Raw genomic sequence first — 18,724 nt, forward strand, 5'->3', positions numbered from 1 at the left:
GCTTTGGTCCTCTCACCTGAGGGGTAGATGGTGTCCAGAGAGACCTTGCGAGTCCTGATAAAGCGCCCCACCTGTTCCAGGTCACCCTGGCGGATATGGTCCAAGAAGAGGACATCATTGGGGAAATGGACACTTCGATAGGCCATCAGCCGCCGGCGCCGCTGCCGGGGACTATATCTAGAGTAGCGCACAGTTCTGCTGGGCATTGTGGGGGATGGGGGTGGGCTGCCCCTTGGGACCCTGCTGCACTGAGGTGCGGAGTGCACCAGCCAGGCCTGACCGGGTCAGTGTCCAGGCTCTTCTGTCTGACCAAGACCTCGTTCCGGCTCCTGGCTTATATAGGCCTCTCGGAGCTATATAAAGCTGTGCAGTCATGCTTGCCGAGCAAGGGGCTGAAACCGAGCTGCTCCCTCCCTCCTCGCGCGCACAGGATCAAGTTTGGTGGCTCATCTTTCAGCCCACCTGTTGCCATGTCCGGCCAAAGGGGTCAGATCCTTCTTGGCCACCACTCCTAGTCCCACAGCTGGACCTAGAAGGTGCCTCACAGGAGGCTGGCAGAGGACCTCAGGTGTGGGGGCAAGGCAAGGGCCCAGGATGTGGAGAGAGCACCTGCAGGTTTCTGGCCTCTAGAGGTGAGGGGCTGCCTTCCCCTCCAAAGAGTACTGGAGGCTCCAGCCCTGTCCGCCTTCCCACCATTTGTTGTCCCTTTCCACTGGGCTCCAAGCCCCCTGGGGCAGCAATTCCAGCACAGCCACCATTGCTGCCCAGGCAGGGTCCCTGGCCAGTCTGCCATGTCCCCACTAAGTGCCTCCCCTGCCTGATAAGCCCCCCTGCCACCCTGTACACATTTACCCTCCTTTTTCTCCTGGTTTCAGGATCTCCAGACACACTGCCAAGGACATGCGCTCATCCTGAAGGTGGCATCCATTCTGTACCACAGAGGGACTGACCTGGGAGTGTCCCTCTGTCCCATCCAGCAGGCTTCTCTGCCTGCTGCCCTCACTTTTGCAGAAGCTACAGCTACAGCAAGGACCTGGGAAAAGCTGGTAGATAGGCCAAGGATACAAGCAGCCTGTGCCAAAAGAGCCCAGGAACAAGGCAGTGTGTGTGTTCGGGGGTGGGGGGACAGCCCTGTGGGTTCCCTGCAACACTGAGAACTGCCAGTGACCCTGGGATCCCTGCTGGGCTGCCCTGGAAGAACACCACAGGTTTAAGACCCAGAAGTCTCAGGGGAGTGTTCATTCTAACTCTCACAATGCGTAGAGGTCTCTAGTCCTCGGGCTCCATCTCCACATGGCTTATACTGTGTCTGGGTCCAAATCTCCCTGTTTATGAGGACACCAATCATAACAGGGCTTGGCCTGTCAGTATCACTTTGTCTTAGCCAGTTATATGAACAATGAACTATATTTTGCAGTAAAGTCACATCTGGAGGTACTGGGGGATAGGATAGGAATTTAGAGGGGACAAAACTTAATTCATTCCCTTGGCAAGATGCTCTTGGTGGTGGTTGGAGGCCTGAATGAGGTCAGAAGTCAGACTGACTGGCTGCTTCTCCAGAGTAGGAGAGGCTGTGGTTGCAGCAGGCAGCAGGCTGGTCTCTGACCAAGGAGATCAAGAGTATCAGGAACCCTCCAGGTTGCAGGTGACTGGCAAATGGCACTAAGTGAGGCCTGGCTGGGGTTTTGCCACCTGCCTCCAAGTGCAGGCATGCACCACCACAGCCCGGGGCTGTGCCCTCTGCTCCTTTCTGTCCAGGCCTTCGTCATTGGGAGCTCGCTGGGGCTATTTCCCATTCTTTGGGAGGAGTCAGGTATAGTTTCTTTTGACTTTGTACACGAATCCAGGAAGACAAGGGTTTTGTTCTGTCACCAGACAGGACCTTTCTTTGAGAAGACTGCCTTTCCTCCTACTGTGGGAAAATTCCATCTTCTCCACTTGGAGCATGGGGTGAAAGTTTTTGGAGGGGCTCAGTGGGAGAGCCTGCCTGCTGTGCTTCAAGGCTTGGGTTCAATACCCAGCACTACAAAGAAGCAAAGAGTCACTGGACAAAGCCACCCCCAGCCCCTTCCAGCAGTGGGATCAACTTTTGAAGTGACCTGGTTTGCATGATTGGGGGAGGGGTACCGGGGCTTAAACCCAAGGTCTTCACCCTGAACTATGTCCTCCTTGGCCCCCTTTTATTTTTATTTATCAAATCTATTTTATTCAAAGAGAAAAAATTTTAAATACATCCATCCATCCATCGGGGGGCAACAGTGGTACATACATTGGTCATTGTCATCCCCAAACCTGTCACCCAGAGCACAAGATACCTGCCTTCAATTGTCTGAACACCAGCACAAATATTTCTCTTCACTGAACTCAGAGAAATCAGCAGGATAACTATCGTAACTATCTGTTTTATTTATTTGGGGCTGGGGATTTAGCTCAGCGGTATAAGCGCCTGCCTTGCAAGCAGGCAGTCATGAGTTTGATCCCTGGTACCGATAAAAACGAAAAAGCCAAAAAAAAAGATAAACTTTTCAATCCTGCCTCAGCCTCCCAGAGCACTGGGATTTCAGGTCTGCTTGGTTTGCATGATTTTAAATTACTCTTGTCCTAAGTAAGTAAATAAATAACTACTTTTTTGAAGACAAATCAAAACACTTATTTAGAAAAGTTATCTTCTTGGGGCTGGGGATGTAGCTCAGCAACACAGCACCTGCCTGGCAAGCATAAGGTTGAGTTCAATCCCCAGTACCAAAAATAAAGAGTTACCTTCTAACAATTAAGTCCAGTGAATGCCACCAGCCCCAGAGTCCTGCACAAACACAAAGCTCAGAGGCTTCCCAGCACTTGACAGCTGGAGCAGGCGGACTGGTGTGAGTTCACAGCAAGTCTAGATGACATGGTGAGACCCAGTCTCAGAAAACAAACAAAGCCCAGAGGCTATGAAGAAAGTTGGGCCAGCCCAGCAAGCACAGAGAGGTTCTGAGGCCAGGTGACACCTCAGGTGGTGCCTTAGCCTGGATCTGCTGTTTTAGGACCCAACCTAATGGCTCCCTGTGGGAAGCCGCCTATGAATGGCGCCCATTTCCTGCTTCCGGGTTCTTCCCGGCCTGAACAAGCCCGCCAAATTGTCATATCTGCCCAGTTACCCGTGACGCTAGCCTATCAGCTTGTTAGGCGCGCTTCTCTGTGATTGGATACTGCTTCCCCTTATAAGAGGTTGTTCCTGCCCCCAACGGGCGGAAGAGGAACCAACCTTGAGGGTGGCGGACCTTGTTAGGTCCGGTTCGCTGTACGCAATAAAGTTTGAGAGCTGATCCTGCTCGAGTTTGGCCTCCTGTCTTCCGCGGCTCCGGTCATCTGGTGGCCGCCCGTATGGGGAAAAAGGTAAAAGACTCAGCGACGTGCCTCTTCGGCCGGGAGGTGCGATTGCTGTCACCTGTGGTACGACGGAGGACCTGGCCCAATAACAACGGAAGGCCGCGAGCGCCTCTTCTCTTCACCCTGATCAGCTATGTGAGATACAGCGGTTCCTGGGACAGGTGAGTACTGGGTCACCTGGGTTGGGTGGACGCACCTAACAGATTTTGAGCGCCACACGAGTGGACGCTGGTTTTTTTTTTTTCTTTTCTTTTCCCTTTGCATCTGTTTTGCTTTCGCTTCGCTAATACAGCCTGACAGGCTTTTGATAGAGCTCGATCGGAATGCTCAGAGGAGCCCGGAGCCACTGCCGATTGTGGGTCTCCGGAGGACCCTCAGGGCTCTAATTCTGATTCTGATTCGGAAGGTTCAGAAGAGGAGGTCGTCTTCGCTAAACAGGACCCTCCTGCACAGCTTAAAGAGGAATTCAGGGCTCGGGAAGATAAAAGGGGGAACCAAACACCCACGATCACCCCCTTCAGGGCGCCAGGCCCCACTAAGCCCTTCCGCCCTTTGGCAAGTTCGCGAATTCAGGGCTCGGGAAGATAGCACCGCCGTGGCCGGAAGAGGAGTTGCTCCCTGGGCTGAGAGGGAGAGCTACTTCCTGGGTTGCCTTCTGCGCCCCCATCTGGGGAGGGAGGAGGACGTTCCTTCCACCAGAGGGTATGGTCGCGGCTTCCCTTTGAGTGTTCCGGTCTCCATGCATTCCCGGTACAAGTAGGAGGCAGGGGAGGAGGAGGATATTATGAGCCCTTAGAAATTAAACAACTTAAAACTATCAAGGACGCAGTTTCAGCTTATGGGCCCAATGCGCCATTTACCATGGCGCTTTTAGAGGCATTGGCAGGTCTGCTTTTAACTCCTGGAGATTGGACCCAGCTGGCACGCGCCTGCCTCTCCCCCGGACAATATTTAGATTGGAAGTCCTGGAATGAGGAATTCTGTGTAGAGCAGGCGGCAGCCAACAGGGAAAATAACCAGAGAGAGTGGAACAGGGATATGCTATTAGGGCGAGGAGCCTTTGAGGAAGATCAAACTCAATACCCTCGCCAGGTTTATGAACAAATTAGCCGCTGTGGCCTCCAGGCCTGGAGACGGCTGGCTGGAAAGGGAGAACATACGGGTCACCTTACAAAAATTATACAAGGGCAGGGAGAGCCATTTTCAGACTTTGTGGCCCGCATGCTTGAGGCCGCTAACAGGATTTTTCCAGATGCTGAGGCGGCTCACCCTCTCATAAAACAATTGATTTTTGAACAGTGCACTAAGGAGTGCCGTGATGTCCTAAGAACTAACAAAAATAGGTCCTTAGAAGAGTGGACACGCCTGTGCCGTGAATTGGGTGGCCACGGCCTAACGCCCAAAGGAAGAATATCATTGGCACTCTTTACCATAAATTTTTTAAACCTTAATCATCATAATCATTCCCCTGCCATGGAGCACAATAACCCGTCCCCGGCCGACAAAGGGCTGGTGAGATGGAAAGATGTCCTTACAGGACAATGGATGGGCCCGGATCCAGTGATTAGCTGGACCCGAGGTGCGGTTTGTGTCTTCCCACAGGAACCAGGCTGCGAACCGCTGTGGGTCCCGAAAAGATTGACGCGAGCAGTAAACTCCCCACCAGTTCCTGATAAAGCACAGGAGGATAAGCCCGCGGACACAAGTCAACTCGACCCTTCTGGGACCGACGCTCAGCGCCCGAGACCATCTACAAACTAAAATGTCTGGTTTGGAGCTTTTTCTATTCTGTGGGTTCCTATTAATCACCCCTGTGATATGCTCAGATTCCACAGAACCACCACAATATCTTTGGGGTCCTTGGCACCACCCGCCCACATTGGCACCTTTTTCGGCGGCCTCACCCGCCTCACCCAGGGTTTATCCTAGTAGGGCTTGTGGTTATCAAATGCTTGTTAGATCGCCTCATACAAACTCAGCAGCAGGTTAAGATCACAGCTATGGCAGCCATGCAAATGGCAGCAGGTGGCCCATCAGGCCAGCAGGCTGCCGCATATCTCCTTCACATTGCAGAACATCAGCTATAAGAGCTGAGTGGGCAAGCCAATGACGGGTAAGACGGGAAAAGCCCTCCCGGTCAACCTAAGACAGGCTCCACTCAGATATACATGGCCTATAAGGCCAGGGGTCCCTTCTGGAGTCAAATTATTGGCATTGAGATGTGAGACCAAGGGTACTGCAGTGCCATCCGCCTCAAAGGTTGGGGGGAAGGCAGGAATGAATGTCTATATGCATCCAGGTTCGGTTCACAAAAGCCTGGCCCTGCAAAAAAATGAACCACTCACCTTGAGCATGGTCCTGGCGCAAGGATATGCACAAAACAAGGTGATGCACAGCAGGGTATAGACCTCTACATTCTCTCATGCCTCGGCCTACAAGGTAGACCCACTCCTAGGTGTCTAACAGCAACAACGTCATAGACACCTTGGAGGGACCTACAGACCATCCTATTTTAATAAATAAAAAAGGGGGAGATGTGGGAAGCCGCCTATGAATGGCGCCCATTTCCTGCTTCCGGGTTCTTCCCGGCCTGAACAAGCCCGCCAAATTGTCATATCTGCCCAGTTACCCGTGATGCTAGCCTATCAGCTTGTTAGGCGCGCTTCTCTGTGATTGGATACTGCTTCCCCTTATAAGAGGTTGTTCCTGCCCCCAACGGGCGGAAGAGGAACCAACGTTGAGGGTGGCGGACCTTGTTAGGTCCGGTTCGCTGTACGCAATAAAGTTTGAGAGCTGATCCTGCTCGAGTTTGGCCTCCTGTCTCCCGCGGCTCCGGTCAGCTCCCGCAGCTGTAAAGCCAACACTGCTTCCTCCAGAGCCTTCACAGTGGCCCTGCTAATCCGCCTTACCAGGCAGAGGCTTTGGCCACCTGCCCTTGGCCTCCTCTCACAGCTGTGCCTGGGAATGTGCTCATCAGTTTGCAGTTGCCTCTGCAAAAGGGGAAAGGTGTTGGTGACTCATGCCCCTCCCAGGAGGGTGTGACCTGATGGTGAGGCCAAGTCCGATGGTTGAGCTACAGACAGCCCAGCCCCTCTCCCTTGTAAGCAGAGGCTGTCCCTTCCTTCTCATTCCAGCTCATTTTGGGGGATAGAGCTAACATCTTTGTCCCTGATTTATTTTCCCTTTTTTTTTTTTTTTTTTTGGTACCTGGGATGGAACTCACATTTGCCAGGTAGGCCCTTATGCCACTGAGCTAAATCCCCAGTCCCTTAGCCCCTGATTTCTAAGCACTTGTGCCCCATTGTGCTGGCAGGACAACACACACACACACACACACACACACACACACACACACACATATACACACCAAGGCCCCTGGAGCTGCCTGAGCTCAGGTAGCCCAAAAGGGAAGGCAGACACACAGGGACACTGGGTACCTGGCTGACCTCAAGTCCCCCAAGGGAATGACAGGTCTCGGTCACCCATTATCTACATGGCCAGGGAGCACCGCTGGTTTGAGGGCTCACAGGGCAGGAAAAAGGCAGGGCAAGGCTGGGGAGGAGTCCTGGTTCAGCACCACACCCAGTGAGGCCTGCAACCAGGGATGATGGCCCAGGTTATGCTGGTCCCCAGCATCACCATGGTAGGCAGGGACCCAGAACCTGGAGCCTTGGTGCTGATGCCGTGACCACCTCCAATCAGGTAGTGCAGGCCACTTCCAGGTATGCACACAGTGGGGGATAGGGGAAGGCCAGGTAGTGAACCCTGTAGCACGGGGCAAGGCTTCGAGTTGAGGAAACTGACACCATACTTTTCTGTTGGCAAGCTGAAGTTCAAGAGCTTCTCTTATAGTGCCTAGGCTTGCACCAGGAGCTTGGCATGCTACACTGCCAGCCCATGGCTTTTATTGTCTTGGTTGAGACAGGCTCTTCCTCTGTAACTCAGGATGTCCTTGAACTTAACAGCAATTCTCCTGCCTCAGCCTCCCAAGTGCTGAGGTTAAAGGTAAGCACCATCATGCCTGGCCCAAGGTTATTTCTATCAAAATGTGGTAATGCATATGGACACTTGTTTATTTTACCTTTGACATGGGACTCACCCCAGTTCTCTGGGCCACTGCAGTGGGGGCAGAGGAGAGCCTGGTAGCCCCCAGCCCTCACCTGACCTGCATATAGGGCCGGCTGGGCACTATCAGAGACTGACAGGCAGCTGTGTTTGCCTTTGTCCCACTTTCATGAGGCGCTCTCCTGACATCAGAACTCCACTAAATCTAAATCTGGCTGCAGCTCTTCAGATGTCAGAAACCCCACCCAGCTTTGTGGCTTGAAGTCATAGGCAGAGGCAACAACAGGTAATAAAATTTCAACTTTTAATTGGCCAATGTGTTCAATTCCAAGGTTGTGATGGAAATGCCTAAAGGGTGGTCAACATCTGACCCAGCACCCACAACCCTGGCTGTCTCCCAGCCTGAGAATCAGGGTCCTGGTCCCCAGGGCAGACCACAGGGTCACAGGGCAATATGCCCATGGCAGGCAGGACAGCAGGCTGGATGAGCGGCCCAAGATCAAGGAGGGGGAGGAGGGAGCTGTCCAGAGCCCTGTTGTGGGCCTCCTAGTCCGCTACCAGTGTCCACTCCTCCAGATGCAAGGGGCTATCCTGACTGTATCCAGAAGTCTCCATTTTACCAAAAAATGCAAGAGCCATGCTCACCCCGGGCACACTGGCACTGATGAATGGGGAGTGGTCATGTCCAGGCTAGATCCATCCCTCCTGACAGGAGACAGAAGACTGCAGGGAGGCCTGGCCAACGCAGAACAAATACCCTGACACTGAGAAGTATCTCAAAGTCCCACGGATGTAATCATTTTAAAGGGCCAGTACAGATCTCTCTAACAGGAAAGAGACATTACCAGTGTGAGATCTCAAACATTTTAGCAAGCACTTGGGACAAAAACCATGTACAAAAAAGTACACCACAATTTTAAAAAAATAGCCCAGCAAGATGGACTGGCCAGAAGATAAATCCCTTTCCAAAAATTGAAAAGCAAAAGGAAGAGACGAGGCCGAGTTTCCCTGTGTGAGGACGAGTGTGGCTGTGGGAGGGCCCCGGCTCTTCAGTGGCGCCCTCCTCGGGTGAGGTCGGCTGAGGTGCTGGGCTGCAGCCCGGGTCTGTTTCCAATCACAGTTCATCTTTCACAGCTTTCTGGTCGTCATCTTCCTCCATGTCTGGCTCTTCCGCTTCTTCGAGGTCCAGGTCCTGGGTGTAGGAAGGAAGTGCCAGGTCCACCCAAGTATCCTCCCTCAGCCCCTCATGCCCGCCTGCTCCTCTCTACCACAGGGACACTTTCTCCACTACCTGCCTACGGTGTGGTCAACACCAGCTGCCACTCTCACCCCTCCTCCTGACCTGCCCTCCCATCCTCTCATGGTACAGTTGGCTGCGTGTTATCGCTGGAATCTCTGAAGGGTTCCCATCGCTCGCCTGGCGTAACCACTGCCACCAGTGTTACTGGCCACATGCTGACTGACGCAGGCAGCCTGAGCACCGTGGCCCGGCCTTGACAGTGATAGTGTGAAGTCTCATCCCCAGAATGGAGATGGGCTTTAGCCACAGCTGGACACTGGACTCCATGTCTGCAGGACATGAGAACTGTGGCACTCATCTGAAACTTTCAAAGCCAAGACTGGCTTTTAATGATGTCTTCCGCTGTATGTGGCAGCACACTCCTATGATCCCACACTGGAAGACTGGGGCAGGAGGATCATAAATTTGAACCCAGTCCTGGCAATTTAGAGACTCAGTGAGACCCAGTTCTCAAAATAAAAAAAAAGAGCAAGGGTGTAGCTCAGCACCAAGGCCCTGGGTCAGTATTGGCCCCAAATACCTACAAAATCCCTCCCTGAAAATCACTGCTGGGGGACAGGGAATGAGATGGGGCATCTTGAGCGTGTCCCTTGGCTTCATGGGCGCTGATCCAAAGCTGCACTGCCACGGCCCACCCACCACCAAGCAAGGCAGAGCCCAGTCAGTGCTCACATCATCGTCCCCTGCACCCTCCTGGCCACCGCTCTCCAAGAACTTCTTAAAGCCTTCCAGTGTCCGCTCTCCGTTGTAGTCAATGACCTGTGGGGAACAACTGGTGAGGGCGCTAAACTGGGCAGCAGCTTTCCTCCCTGAGTGCACCCTGGCCCCTCCGGCCCCTCCGACCCTTGCCCCAGGGTCTGGGAAGAGTGGGCCCTGAGCAGTGCTCACCGTTCTGTCGGTGCTGGCAGGGAAGAACTTCACAGTAGGGAAGCTGTGCACTTTGACAGCCTCCACTTCGTTGGCAGTCGAGTCCATCTTGGCGATGACAATATTCTCATGGTCCTTATAGGTCTCTCCCAGCTTATCCCAGATGGGGGCCAGCTGCTTGCAGTGACCGCACCACGGCGCATCTGGGAAGAAAGCAGTGCTGAGGCTCCCTCCTGGAAATCTGCACTGAGTTGTTCACTCTGTGGCCGCCCCAGAGAAGCGGTCACCTTGGAAGCTGGGGATACTCTACTCACAGAATTCCACAAAGACATTCTTTTTCTCATCAAAAGCAACCTCTTCAAAGTTCTTCCCCACTAGCACTTTGACAGGCTGCTTGTCCCAATCTTCAGGCAACTCCTGGCTCATCAGGTGGGGCTGGAAGGCAGACAGACACACGAGGTAAGGGCCACACACACGTCGGAGCCCTGGCATGGCTTCGGCACACACTGTCCTCTGGAAGTCGGCACAACTGATCGTGCCAGGGCCTGGTGAGGTCGGCCCAAGGAGAGATTAGATGGTAGCCTGAGGGTACCTGGGTGCACTGCTGGGCGAGCAGCCCCGGAGGCCCTCCACAAGGTGAGCACCTGGCTGGCCTGAGCCAGGCCTACCAACGCACCTTAATCTTGCCCTCTAGGAAGTGCTGGCAAAACTCTGTGATTTTCTCAGCTGTTAGCTCATCTGACTCAGGTTTGTACTTGGTCATCTCCTCTTCCAGGGTGATGAGCCGCACAGCTGGGCACTCCTCCTTCTTCAGCCCAAAGAACTCGAGAATGCGCTGGTTGTCAGTGTGGTCGCTGTCGATGAAGATAAACAGGATCTTGGGGAGAAAAGGTACACTGAGACAGAGCCACGACAGCTCCCACTCCCAAGCAGGCCCAGGGCCCTGGGGCTGCCTGCCAGAGCTGAGGTGGGCCTGGTGGATGCCCCAGTGCCAAGATCCCCCAACGGAGAACAGGGCTTTCAGTCTCTCCACCTGCAGCTGGGCCTACCCAGCGGGGTGCCCACCTTGCCCTTGAAGCCCTCTGCTGCTTTCTTGAAGTTGCTTAGTTTGCTATCGTAGTCAGACACACTCTTGGGCAGGAAGAGCAGGATGTGAGTCTTGATTTCACCCCCAAAAATCTTCGGGGCTGTCTACGTTACAAACAGAAGTTTCTGTGTCAGAGCCATAAACTAAGCCTGGACAGACTAGAGTCCCATTGGCCCCAAGACTGCCAGACACCTGGAAGATAGTGTAGCTGGGCTCAGGATAGCCATACCTGCTCAGTGAACTCGATGACCAGGGGCAGCTGGTTGTGCTTGATGAAGTCCAGCAAGTTCTCTTTGGTGACCTCCCCTTCAAAGTTGTTCCGGCCTTCATCAAACTGTGGGCAGAACAGGTGCTGTGAGCAAGCCCTGCAGGCACCCTGTCCTGGCTCCAGCCATCACCCCGCAGCCATCACCAAGTCCAGAAAGTTTCATGCCTACAGCTCAAACCTGGTGGCTCCTGGCCTGCCAGTCACTCCAAATTCAGAAGTCCCAGGTGTGCCTGGGTCCTGCTCCTGCCTGTCTCTCCACAGAACCCCACCAGCCAGGGTAGGCGGGGGCACTGGGGGGACAGCCTGCTCCACTGCAGTCTACAGAGCAGACCAAGGCATCCATCACAGGTGAGAGCAACTCTGCTCACAAGCCTGAGAGCCTCACATGCTCAGTCAGGCCTTGTGAACATCACCTTTCTCATCTCCAGGCTCCTGAAACAGCAGCTTGCAACATAGAGCCCATGCTCACACCTGGGACCCTGGATCCTCTTGGGGCCCTTGCAGGGCAGCACTTGCACAACTAGCTGCTTTGACATTCCCCGCTGCTGGTGTCCTGTTTCAATGTTGCTGAGCTGCACACACGCATGCACACACACTCGCACACACTGAGATTTAGAATCACATTTGCAGGTGAGAGTCTGAGGCTACAGGGTGCAGAACAGCTACCTGGGGACGGTGGCAAGAGAGGCTGAAGAGGGCTAGAATCCAGGGTGGCCTCAGCTCAGAGGGAGGAACACAACAGGTCCTGACACAGAGGCAGTTCCTGTGCCCCACACTTTTCAGGTGGGAATGCTGGGTAAGTACTCACTGCTCCCAGAAACTTCTAAAAAGGGATTAGATGTGGTGGCGCCCACCTGCCATCCCAGCACTTGGGAGGCTGAGGCAAGACCCTGTCTCAAAATGAAAAAAGAAGACTGGAGACACTGCTTGGCAGTACAGTGCCCCTGGGTTCCATTCCTAGCCCTGTAGGTAAGTGATTTGTCATCTACACAAAACCTGCCACCTCCCCCAGTGTTCCGTAAGTCACTCCCAAGCAATGCATAATAATACTTAACAGTGTGGATGGCACACCAATAGTCATCGTACTGCAGTGCTTAGAGAATGGAAGAGATGGCTGCAGCTATGGCGTGTGCTACATCCCTTCCCTTTTTGATTCTGAGACAAGGTCTCCCTAAGTTGCCCAGGCTGGACTTGAACTTGCAACCCTCCTGCCTTGGGCTCCTGAGTGCTGGGACCACAGGTGTGCATGAGCACACCAGTGTCCTGGCTGTGTGCAAGCTGGCCGGGTCTGAGGGTATGGAAGACCGGTTACACTCTCCTTATCAGCCACATTCCTTTAGGATTCCCAAGGTAATAGGAAGGGCCGCCGCCTGGGGGTTAGACCCCCTGGGGGCCCCTTCCAGCTCCCACAGTGGTGCACATCCAGCGGAGACCTGTGCCCTGACCTCCCAACCCAGTGTAGTGCGAGAGCTAGGACGAGCCCAGGGTTGGGAGCTACTCCCTGCCCAACCCCAGAGGCTTCCAGGCCCACTCTGTCTTCTCAAACAAGCCAATGTGCAAATGCGGAACAAATAATGTCATGGGAAGATAAGGCCAAGAGATCCTTTGAGAGAATCATTTGGAAAATGCTAGTGGACGCCCGTGCTCGGCAGGGGCACAAGCTCATGCTTCCTCACTGTGACTCTAAATGCCACATTCAATATGCCACAGCCCTTCCCTGGGAAGTGATGTTCTGTCCCACCAGGGGACCAGGCATCATCTGCACAAGCTGATGCTGAGTGCTAGCCAGGCGCTGATTTCCCTGTGATGCAGCCACGTGGACTCACTATCTCCCTTGGTAAATCCAGCTCCCATTTAGTGCGGGACAGTGGCGGAAAGCGTGACCACTGTGGCTCTGCCCCTGGACAGCAGCCCTGCCAGGTCATGGTGAAACAGGCCTGACTCTGCAGGCTGGTGGAGGGACACAGTCTCATCCTCACTCCTACGTCCCCAAAGAGAAAAAAGTGAAATCAACATGAGAATAAAGATACAGGACCATTAGCGCTGAAACCAATGGCCTTGTCATGTGGCGCTACTCTACTGGTCGCCCCTGCCACCCGCCGTCCTCTAGGGAATAAGGCAGAAGCAGCTGACCTGCCTTGGCCCCACTGGGGAAGCACCTGGTGCTGCCAGGCTGCTTGGGATAGCTCCCAGGCAGACAGGAAGACCGGGCTCAAGTGGTAGAAGTGGGTTTAACATCTGAAGGAAGCGGAACAGGCAAAGAGTGAGTCAATGGAGAAGCAGAAGTCTAGTACAATTGCAGTTGGAGCTCCTCCGACTTCAGACCTGTCCTCTGCTTACCCACATAGCAGCCACACTCTAATCATCACATACGCCTGAGCTGCTCTAATTAGGCCAGAAAGAGCCACGCACTAACCAGCACCAGACATGAGGGCAGTGCCCAGCCCTGAGTGGACACAAGAGAGCTGAGGCAAGAAAAAAATCCCACACAGAAGTCCTGAGTGGTGGTGCGCACTTAGGAGGCTGAGGCAAGAGGATTGAGTCCAGAAATGGAGGCCAGTCACATACCAACAGCCCGAACAGATGATCTACCACGCAGTCTGTTCTGTGAAGACAGGAGCGAGAAATGACCCTTCTCATTTGTAAGGACATGTGATGGCTAAGACTGGCCTTCCAGCATTAAGCTGGTCACCAAGGCACAGGGCAAGGGGCAGCCTGTGGACTGGACTGAAGTGGGCTTCACAGGTTTCCACAGAGAACTTCTCTCAGAACCTCCATTTTATGAAACTTGGGACTTTCTGACACCCTGAAATATCTCTGCCCAGTGCTTCCCTGTTCTCTAGTCAAGTGTTGCATTCAGTCAGAGCTCTGGGTAGCTTAGCAATCCCGGCCCTTCTGGTACCACAGTGAGAGCTGCTGCTGAGAAAGACAGCAGGGTGGCTGAAGCCCTTCTGAGGAAGGGACCGGAGAATCAGCCAGGCCAGGACACAGGGTAGCTGCAGAGCCCAGACCTCCACGCCCTCAGCCATGTCAGCACTCACTCTGTGGCACTAAGTCATCCCTCACCTTGGAGTCACTTGGCCCTCGCCCATACAGCCACTGCCGAGGCACAGTGCATACACACCTACCCCTCAGCAGACGGCCCCTCCCGCAATCTCAGGTGCTCTGTGCACAACCCTCCTGCCTCTGCAACAGACCAGGTCAGCACCCCAAGGCCCTACCCCAGCCCAGGCACACTGCCCTGCTCCTGATCCCCAGTCCTCCCTTGGATACCTTGTCACCTGTACGACAAGGTCCATGAGCACCTTGTCCAGGTACAAAGGTCCCATGGACCCCAGCCCCAGCCCTGCTAATTGATATGACAAGCCCGAAGGCTGCTTGCACAGCTGGGAGGCTGCTATGTTCCCATAACAGGGAAGTGGGTCCAAAGAAGAAACACAACTTGGCAGGGTCGGCGGTTTTCAAGGTGGGAGGCACAGGACACATGGCTCTGCTGTTAGGGAACCCCTACCCTGAGAGCTAATGTTCCAGAGCTACCGTCTGGGGCAAGGAAAAAGTTCTGGGAACACACAGAAGTGATCACATGGCCCTGTGACAGTTAAGTAATGCCACCAAATGGGACACTGCCATGAGTTCTTGGCCAGCCCGGGCTCCGCCGTGAGTTCAAGGGCAGCCTGAATCACACATTGAGTCCCTGTCTCAAACCTGCCCCCAAATGACAACAACCAACACTGTTATGTGTCTTGCCACAACTGAAAAGTGAATCCGGGAGCTGGATACAGTGGCGCATGCCTGCAATCCCAGCACTCTGCAAGGCTAAGGCAGGAAGATTGCAAATTCCAGCCTAGCCCGGACAACTTAGCAAGACTATGCATCAAAATAGAGAAGCTTAGGAAACCAAAAATCCCATGGACTCCAAGTTCAGAAATCCATTCATGAGTTGTTCCTACCCAATATGACTTATGAAGCCACAGGGACCCTGATAAACATCACACCAGCCCAGAGCCAAGGGTCAAGGTCCCTTGGAGATAAGGGAAGGTTTTACCCCACCTAGTCCACAGCTGACAGGCAGCTGACCTTCCATGAGCCACTCACCTTCTTAAAGAGGACCACCCCATCTTTGTCAAGCTGGTATGTGGAGAACACATTACTGTTGGATGTTATCCCAAAAGGTATGTCATCAATAGCTTCTGCTGCCAGCAAGAACTCCTTGGCAAGGTCTGACTCTACATCCTGGAAGAGGAAGGGAAACCACACCCCAACACTGAGGAGCTGTACACCCCAACACTGAGGAGCCTCCCACCCCGGATGGCAGGGCAGACACTGCAGTGCCCAGGCTGTAGGCCCTCTGCCGGCACAATGACAACAAAGCAATGACGTTGCAACACCCTACCTTGAAGAAGCCGATGACAACCACCTCACTGGACTCCACCAAGGACTCTGCAGCTGCAGTATCCAACAGGGTGGTGGCAGCGGGGCCAGTGCGCTTCTTCAGCCAGTTCACAATGTCATCAGCTTCTCTGCCAGCTGCACCTCGGACAGATGCAAGTCCCACAGTCTGACAGTGTGCTGCATACTCTGCCTGCAACTCTCCTCTGGGCCCTACTCTGTGGGCTAAGGACCCCAGCCACACATGAAGATGTTTTCCCCACAGGCAGCCTGGAGGCTGGCTGGCTGCTCCTGCTCCAGCACAGGAGGCAGCAGCTGAGCTTAAAGGAGAAAGATCTGGGTGTGGGGGCACATGCCTGTGATCCCAGCTTGGATCTTCAGTTGGGAGCCTCAGGAAGGCAAAGCGCGAGTCAGCCTGAGCAACTTAGATCCTACTTCACAACAGAATCTAACAAAGGACTAGAGGTCTGGGTCAGTGGTAGAGAGCTTGCCTGGCAGCATGCAGGAAGCTCTGGATTCAAACCCCAGCACCACAAAGGAGGGGGAGTCACATCAGTTCTCCCATTCAGACCCTGCCAGACACCCGTGGGCCAGGGCCTGCCCTACCATCTCTTTCACTGATGGGAAGCAAGGAAGGATGGCGTACATATACAACATCCACAGAGGGAAAAGAAGCCTGCTTCCTCCAGAAAGCAGAGGCCAGTGAAACCAATCTTTCCTCCCCTCCTGGGGTGTGACTGCCTTGGGCCAACCTCAGAAGGGAGGCCCAACCCAGTATCACCATGGAGAACTACATTAACTATAGACAAGAACTACAAACTATAGACAACTATAGACAAGGCAGGGCCCATTCTAAGTGAACACATGCAAAAAGTGCAGACTGCAGACAGCCTAGTAAGGCAACCAGCTTAGGACAAAGCCACTCAAGAGGTCTCATTTGCCAGCACTGGGCTGGGCTGGTTACAGATCACCAAGCACATGGGTCTGACTGATACTCCAGGGAACTGGTTTAAAGGCAGAGAAATCCTCTTCCGGCACCAGTGACTGCTTTGGCTATAATAGGGCCAACCTCCGTGGAAACTGCTTTGAGGTGTGTGAGTGGCAGCTGAGGATTTAGATTTGGGGTCTGCCACTGTGATCCTGTCATTGCCTACAGAGGGCCCTCACTACAGAGCTATCCAATGGGAGATCACGAGTGCCAGGTGTACTGGCACACATCTGCAATCCTCAATACTCGGGAGGCTGAGGGAAGTGGACAACAAGTTTGAGGCCAGCCTAGGAATTTAATGAGACTGTCTCAGAACTAAAACCAAGCTGGCCATGGTGATACCATGCAATTTCAGCACTAAGGAGGCCGGGGAAGGAGAACTACCATGAGTTTGAGGCCAGACTGGACTACACAGAAAAACTATGTCTAAAAAAAAAATAACAACAACAAAAAAAAAGGGCTGGGGATATAGCTCAGTGGCATAGCCTGGTAAGTGCAACGTCGTAAGTTCGATTCCCAGTACCAAAAAAACAAACAAACAAAAAAAAGAAATGAAACAGGTGTTTGGCTTAGTGGATGGCACACTACATTCCATAGTTCACAAGTGTCAGCTAGATATTTGGGCTTACAGAGCAAGCAGTGCAAGCCTGTAATCTCAGTAACAAAAGGCTGAGGCAAGAGGATTCTCACAAGTTCGAAGCCAGCCTGTGCTACCTAGTGAGTTTAAGGTCAGCCTGAATTACATAGCAAGACCCTATCTACCCTGTCTCAAAAAACCAACAACAACAAAGGAAAGTAAACAAAAATCTAGCTGCAAATGCAGTTTCCTCCACACCACTGAAAGCGGACCCCTACCTGTTGGATACACTACTGGCAGAGCTTTCAGTTGAGTCAGCTTCAGAGGCCTACAGGCAAATCCCTCTGCAAAAACAATTACAGGGCAGTACTGCAGTCACCTGTATACTCCTTGGGAGAGGCACTGTCTCCATTCTTGAAGAACTTGATTGTGGGGTAGCCACGGACGCCATACTGCTGGGCCAGATCAGACTCTTCAGTGGCGTCCACCTTCGCCAGCCGGATTTCGGAACCTTCTGCCTTCAGCTTTCCAGCTGCTTTGGCATATTCTGGGGCCAATGCTTTACAGTGGCCACACCAAGGGGCATCTGGAAAAGAAAACAAGTGAAACACCGAAAGAGCAGCCCTTGATCCAGTTCCATGGCTTCCCTTTCTTTCTCTTTCATAAAAACCTTATCTGTGCACAAGATAACTCCTGGTAAGGAACTAAGCTGAGCTGATAGCTGGCGCCCTCAGGCAGTATCAGGACAGAGGCCACCAGTGACAAACTAACCCCTACTCTAAAACTAACCCACCACTCTGCTGTCACCAGCAGAACAGGAGACAAATCCTCTAACCAAAGTAACTTTCTATTATCTGCAAGTAAACTTGGCTAGTCAGTCCCTAGGACTTTCCTTTAAGAATTCAGGGAAAGTTGAAGGGTTGGTGCCCAGCTCACACCCAGCAAGTACGCCCTGTGCATCCCTGAACAAGCTAGAACTGTTCAAAGTGTAGAGACAATCTGTGTTAGCAGCGGTGTTGGGTATGACTCCCACCCGAGAGAGCTGGAGCTCAAATACTGTAGACATAATCAAAAGGCTTCCAGCTCTGGATTGCCTGAGGCCGGGAGAGCATGGCAGGTTAAAGGTGGTGAGAGTAAGGGCAGGGCGTTTTTGGATCTGCCCCGATTAGTAACTAGCAGGGCCAGACTGTCGCTTGTTCTCCTATCTGCTGTAGCTCACACATGCCCACCCTGTTTCTCCTACGCTAACAAGAGGGATCGTGCCATGTGGACGGCGGGCACAAAGGCACCTCCCTGGCTTGCAGCCCGGCAGGCACACACAGCCCGTCTACACAGCCAGGACGCCCCTGGGATAACAATCGGTGCACTATCCAGAGGAAGCTCGGACCGATCCAGGCCGTTCTGACGAGGCCAACCAGGGCGGAGGGTTGGCGCGTCCAGAAGGGCCTCGGCCGTACGCCGGCAGTGCTGGGCGGCGGGAAGGTGGTCTGCGGGGCGGCGCCCGCCCGCCAGGCCCGCTGCGCACTCACAGAACTCCACCAGCAGGTACTTGTGCGCCGCCAGCGCCTCCGCGAAGTTGCTCTTCTTTAGCACAAGGACGTGGTCCTCCTCCTCGAGAGCGTCGGCATTCACTCGGGCCGCCGCGGCCAGGGCCAGGCACAACAGAGTACGGCTCAGCATGTCGGACGTCGAGCGCGTAGCGCGGGCGGGGCAGTCCAGTTGGTGCCGCCGGGACGGTGGGGGCGTCGAGAGCGCGCACCGGTCACGGCCTCGCCTTTATAAATCCTGTACGGAGGGCGCGCGCGCTCACT

General features: G+C 53.7%; 2 protein-coding genes and 1 long non-coding RNA gene across 5 annotated transcripts in view; 1 reads left to right on the top strand and 2 right to left on the bottom strand.

Annotated features, from left to right (window-relative positions):
• Positions 1-328, bottom strand: part of Ppp1r27 (protein phosphatase 1 regulatory subunit 27) — a 1,117-nt gene extending 789 nt beyond the window's left edge. The window contains exon 1 of the mRNA XM_003464810.5: positions 17-328. Within this exon, the coding sequence (XP_003464858.1) occupies positions 17-206 (190 nt within the window). The 5' untranslated portion in view covers positions 207-328. The remainder of the gene's footprint in view (positions 1-16) is intronic.
• The window catches only part of LOC134474384 (uncharacterized), a 7,602-nt gene extending 1,433 nt beyond the window's left edge, over positions 1-6,169 (top strand). For all 3 annotated transcript variants that reach the window (XR_010045225.1, XR_010045224.1, XR_010045223.1), the window contains one exon: positions 876-6,169. This is a non-coding gene — a long non-coding RNA (uncharacterized LOC134474384). The remainder of the gene's footprint in view (positions 1-875) is intronic.
• A 1,558-nt stretch (positions 6,170-7,727) lies between these two features.
• On the bottom strand, positions 7,728-18,724 carry P4hb (prolyl 4-hydroxylase subunit beta). Its single transcript, XM_003464811.5, has 11 exons — positions 18,443-18,724; positions 17,293-17,499; positions 15,353-15,486; positions 15,055-15,192; positions 10,921-11,025; positions 10,670-10,795; positions 10,281-10,481; positions 9,919-10,039; positions 9,626-9,807; positions 9,410-9,496; positions 7,728-8,629 (listed from the first exon to the last, which is right to left on the bottom strand). The coding sequence occupies exons 1-11, from the start codon at positions 18,591-18,593 to the stop codon at positions 8,552-8,554; spliced, it is 1,530 nt and encodes a 509-aa protein (XP_003464859.1). The 5' UTR covers positions 18,594-18,724; the 3' UTR covers positions 7,728-8,551.

The sequence above is a fragment of the Cavia porcellus genome, unplaced genomic scaffold (assembly GCF_034190915.1).
Source record: "Cavia porcellus strain 051 isolate PalLab524CR breed Dunkin Hartley unplaced genomic scaffold, mCavPor4.1 scaffold_32, whole genome shotgun sequence".
NCBI lineage: Eukaryota > Metazoa > Chordata > Mammalia > Rodentia > Caviidae > Cavia > Cavia porcellus.